This window comes from Colobus angolensis, unplaced genomic scaffold, assembly GCF_000951035.1.
Source record: "Colobus angolensis palliatus isolate OR3802 unplaced genomic scaffold, Cang.pa_1.0 Scaffold77, whole genome shotgun sequence".
Lineage (NCBI taxonomy): Eukaryota > Metazoa > Chordata > Mammalia > Primates > Cercopithecidae > Colobus > Colobus angolensis.
Genome location: NW_012121487.1, coordinates 3,484,942 through 3,486,592, shown reverse-complemented (window position 1 = coordinate 3,486,592; position 1,651 = coordinate 3,484,942). Strand labels below are relative to the sequence as shown.

The 1,651-nt window shown below is 43.9% G+C and overlaps 1 protein-coding gene across 4 annotated transcripts in view; it reads left to right on the top strand.

Moving 5' to 3' along the window:
• The window catches only part of CCT3 (chaperonin containing TCP1, subunit 3 (gamma)), a 33,148-nt gene extending 32,396 nt beyond the window's left edge, over positions 1-752 (top strand). For all 4 annotated transcript variants that reach the window (XM_011928418.1, XM_011928419.1, XM_011928421.1 and 1 more), the window contains one exon: positions 417-752. In XM_011928418.1, coding sequence (XP_011783808.1) covers positions 417-521 — 105 coding nt within the window. In that variant the 3' untranslated portion in view covers positions 522-752. The remainder of the gene's footprint in view (positions 1-416) is intronic.
• Positions 753-1,651: the final 899 nt, after the last annotated feature.

Here is a 1,651-nt window from a genome sequence, read left to right as displayed (position 1 = left end):
ACATGGTGGCTCACGCCTGTCATCACAGCACTTTGGGAGGCTGAGGCAGGTGGATCACGTGAGGTCAGGAGTTCAAGACCGGCTTAACCAACATGGAGAAACCCCATCTCTACTAAAAATACAAAATTAGCCGGGCATGGTGGTGTGAGCCTGTAATCCCAAATACTTGGGAGGCTGAGGTAGTAGAATCGCTTGAACCCGGGAGGCGGAGGTTGCAGTGAGCTGAGATCATACCACTGCACTCTAGCCTGGGTGGCAAGAGGGAAACTGCATCTCAAAAAAGAATAAAAGACTGAAAAGGTAGATGTCAGACAACATGGCAGTTCTGTAGTAGGATCTAGGTGATAGATCTAAAGGAAAGAAAAGTGTCCTTTCCTTCTCTGCTGACCTCTTTGCATCTGTGGTTTTTCTTCTAGACGGCAGTTCTGCTACTGCGAATTGATGACATCGTCTCAGGCCACAAAAAGAAAGGCGATGACCAGAGCCGGCAAGGCGGGGCTCCTGATGCTGGCCAGGAGTGAGCGCTAAGCAAGGCTACTTCAGTGCACAGAACCAGCAGAGTCTCCCCTTTTCCTGAGCCAGAGTGCCAGGAACACTGTGGACGTCTTTGTTCAGAAGGGATCAGGTTGGGGGGCAGCCCCCAGTCCCTTTCTGTCCCAGCTCAGTTTTCCAAAAGACACTGACATGTAATTCTTCTCTATTGTAAGGTTTCCATTTAGTTTGCTTCCGATGATTAAATCTAAGTCATTTGAGAAAGTTGTTATGTGTTTTTCAACCTTAGGCCATCTCTCTTATCTTCTGGCAAATAGGAGGAGTCGGAAAACTTTACTGGGGTGGGAAGGGAGACCTGGAATGAGGGCATTTGGACTCTTTTGCCTTCTTGAGGGAGTATTCTTCAGATTTCTCAGTGAATTTTGGTTGGAAAGACCCTTTTGGAGTTCAAAGGATAATACTGTAAAGCTTATGAAGCACCATTTTGCATTCACCACCCAAAGAACGAGCAACCTGTCTAAAGCATGGGTGTTCCCCATATGTGGTTGTATGTAGAGCAACACCCAGTACCTCCTAGGGCTCTGGTATATAACATAACATATAAAGGACATATAACTTTTTTTTTTTTTTCTCGTATAGTTTTCAGAATTCTCCCCTTACCTGGAGTTATTTTTCTCTGCCCTCTTCCAATGTTCCTTACGATTCCAGTCTTCATTTTGGCTTTCTGGCCTATTCTCATGCCAGTATCCTGTCACAGTCAGACCTCTCTGCCTTTCTGCTAGCAGAAACAAAATATTTAAATTTCATTTGTTTTTATCAAGGAGAGAAAAAAAAAATCTGAGTAGTGGTCCCAGGATGCTAGAGGCTAGGTGGTACTATCTCTTTGATTTCTTCAGTGTTCCACTTGGCTACTGGGCTTTTCACTGTCACATCTGTCCTTATGAGTCATACATTTAGCCTTGTTTATCTCTTCCCTGACCATAGGACCTAGTCATATTAAGTTGAATGCTTGGTAGAATGATGGTAAGTACTATCTAACAGATGTATTCTAGTCATTTTGAATGTTAACTAATGGATCCTCACAACAGCCTTCTAAGACAGGTAATGTTATCCCCCATTTTGTGAGGAAGAAATCTAATGCATAGATATGTAACTTGTC